The sequence below is a fragment of the Gossypium raimondii genome, chromosome 11 (genome assembly GCF_025698545.1).
Source record: "Gossypium raimondii isolate GPD5lz chromosome 11, ASM2569854v1, whole genome shotgun sequence".
Classification (NCBI taxonomy): Eukaryota; Viridiplantae; Streptophyta; class Magnoliopsida; order Malvales; family Malvaceae; genus Gossypium; species Gossypium raimondii.
This window is the reverse complement of record NC_068575.1, coordinates 16,018,906-16,021,083: the sequence shown is the minus strand read 5'-3', so window position 1 is coordinate 16,021,083 and position 2,178 is coordinate 16,018,906. Positions and strand designations below refer to the sequence as shown.

General features: G+C 38.9%; 1 protein-coding gene across 1 annotated transcript; it reads right to left on the bottom strand.

Annotated features, from left to right (window-relative positions):
- Positions 1 to 305: 305 nt before the first annotated feature.
- Positions 306 to 818, bottom strand: LOC128034752 (uncharacterized mitochondrial protein AtMg00810-like). The gene has a single exon (XM_052623588.1). The coding sequence runs from the start codon at positions 816 to 818 to the stop codon at positions 306 to 308; it is 513 nt and encodes a 170-aa protein (XP_052479548.1).
- Between the last annotated feature and the right edge of the window lie 1,360 nt (positions 819 to 2,178).

Sequence of the window (2,178 nt, the reverse complement as noted above, 5' to 3'; positions counted from 1 at the left end):
GTTAAAATGTCAGCCAACTGAGTTTCTGAAATGCAGTGAACTAAGCTAACCTCCCTCGATTGCTCAGCTTCTCTAACAAAATGAAATTTAATTTTGAAGTGTTTAGTCTTACCATGGAAGACTGGATTTTTTGCTATGGCCACAGATGATTGATTATCCACCCTGATTTCAGTAGGCTGAGCTTGATTTTCATTCAAATCATCTAAAATCTTCCTAAGCCAAATGGCTTGATTTACAGTTGTTGCAGCAAAGATATATTCTGCCTCTGCTGTTGATTGTGCAACAGTTTGTTGCTTCTTTGAGCTCTAGCTAAAAACACTCGAGCCTAGAGTAAAGAAGTAACCTGAAGTGCTTCTCATGTCATCAACTGACCCTACCCAATCACTATCAGAGTAGCCAATAAGTTTCAACTCCTTTGTCTTCCAAAACTTCACACCAGAATCGATGGTTCCTTTAACATATCTCAGCACCCTTTTTGCTGCCTTTAAATGAGCCATATTACTGCAATGCATGAACTTAGAAAGAAGACTAATAGCATAGACAATGTCTGGTCTAGTTGCTGTCAAATAAAGCAAGCAACCAATTAAGCTTCTATAAGCTTTCTCATCTACTCGATCATGCTCACTGGTACTTGACAACTTCTCCCCCAATGCAACAGGTGTAGTAACCGATTTACATTTTTGCATGCAAAATTTCTCCAGTACCTTGGAAGCAAATGTTTGCTGACTTATGAAAATACCATCACTTCCTTGTTTTATTTCTATGCCAAGAAAGTAGGTCATCAGACCAAGGTCAGTCATCTCAAAAACTTCTTGCATCTATTTCTTGAAGTCTTCTACAAGTTCATCTTTGCAGCCAATGACCAGCAGATCATCAACATACAAGGAAACAATTAACAAAGTTTCCTTCTGATCCTTCTTAACATAGAGTGTAGGCTCACTGACACTCTTAGTGAACCCAAGCTTTGCTAAGTAGCCATCAATCCTTTCATACCAGGCCCTTGGAGCCTATTTTAGGCCATATAAGACCTTTTTCAACTTGTAGACCTTCTGTTCTTCACCAAAGACCTTAAAACCCTCAGGTTGCTCTATGAAAATTTCTTCATTAAGAAAGCCATTTAGAAAGGTTAACTTAACATCTAAATGATGCACCTTCCAGTGCTTTTGAGCTGCCAAAACAAGCAGCAATCTGATAGTATCCAGCCTTGCAACAGGTGCAAAGGTTTCAGAAAAATCAACCCCTTGCTGCTGACTATACCCTTTAACAACCAATCTGGCTTTATGTCTGTTCAGAGAGCCATCTGTATTGTTCTTGATTCTATAGACCCATTTCACACATATGATTTTTTTGTTTTCAGGTTTATTGACAAGCTCCCAAGTGTCATTCTTCTGAATCATTCTAAACTCAGCTTCCACAGCATCTTGCCAGCATCTTTCTCTTGCAGCTTCATCAAAGCATGAAGGCTCTACCAGAGTTACTGCACATCTTTCATAGATGTTTACTAATGTCCTGGTGCCTCGAACAGGTTCATCATCATAGTCATCTTCAATTACTGCCTCATTTTCAGCTTGCTGCAAATCAATATCATTCTTATCTATCTCAGGAAAATTTGCTTCAATTCCATCCCATTTCCAGCTGTTTGCTTCACTGAATTTAACATCCCCGCTCACTACAACCTTCTTGGTCAGTGGATCAAAAATTCTATATCCTTTCTTTACATTGCTGTAGCCAACAAACACCCCTGGCATGGACCTCCTGTACAACTTGGTTCGTTTCTCCTCAGGTACCAACACATAACATAGGCAACCAAATACCTTTAAATGTGAGACAGATGGTTTCTGTCCAAACCAGGCTTCAAAGGGTGTTTTACCTTTGACTGTATTGGTAGGAAGCCTATTTAGCAGATAAACAACTGTGTTCATAGCTTCAGCCTAAAAGATGTTAGGCATTTTAGCCTCAAACAAAAGACACCTAGCCATGTCAATGACTGTTCTGTTTTTTCTTTCACAGACACCATTTTGCTGTGGTGTATACACAGTAGTTAACTGATGTTGAATTCCAGCATCATCACACAATTTTTGAAACTTCTGAGATACATACTCAGATCCATTGTCAGACCTCAAGCATTTCAGTTTACAATTTTCTTGGTTTTCAACCAAAGCTTTAAATTTGCAGAAA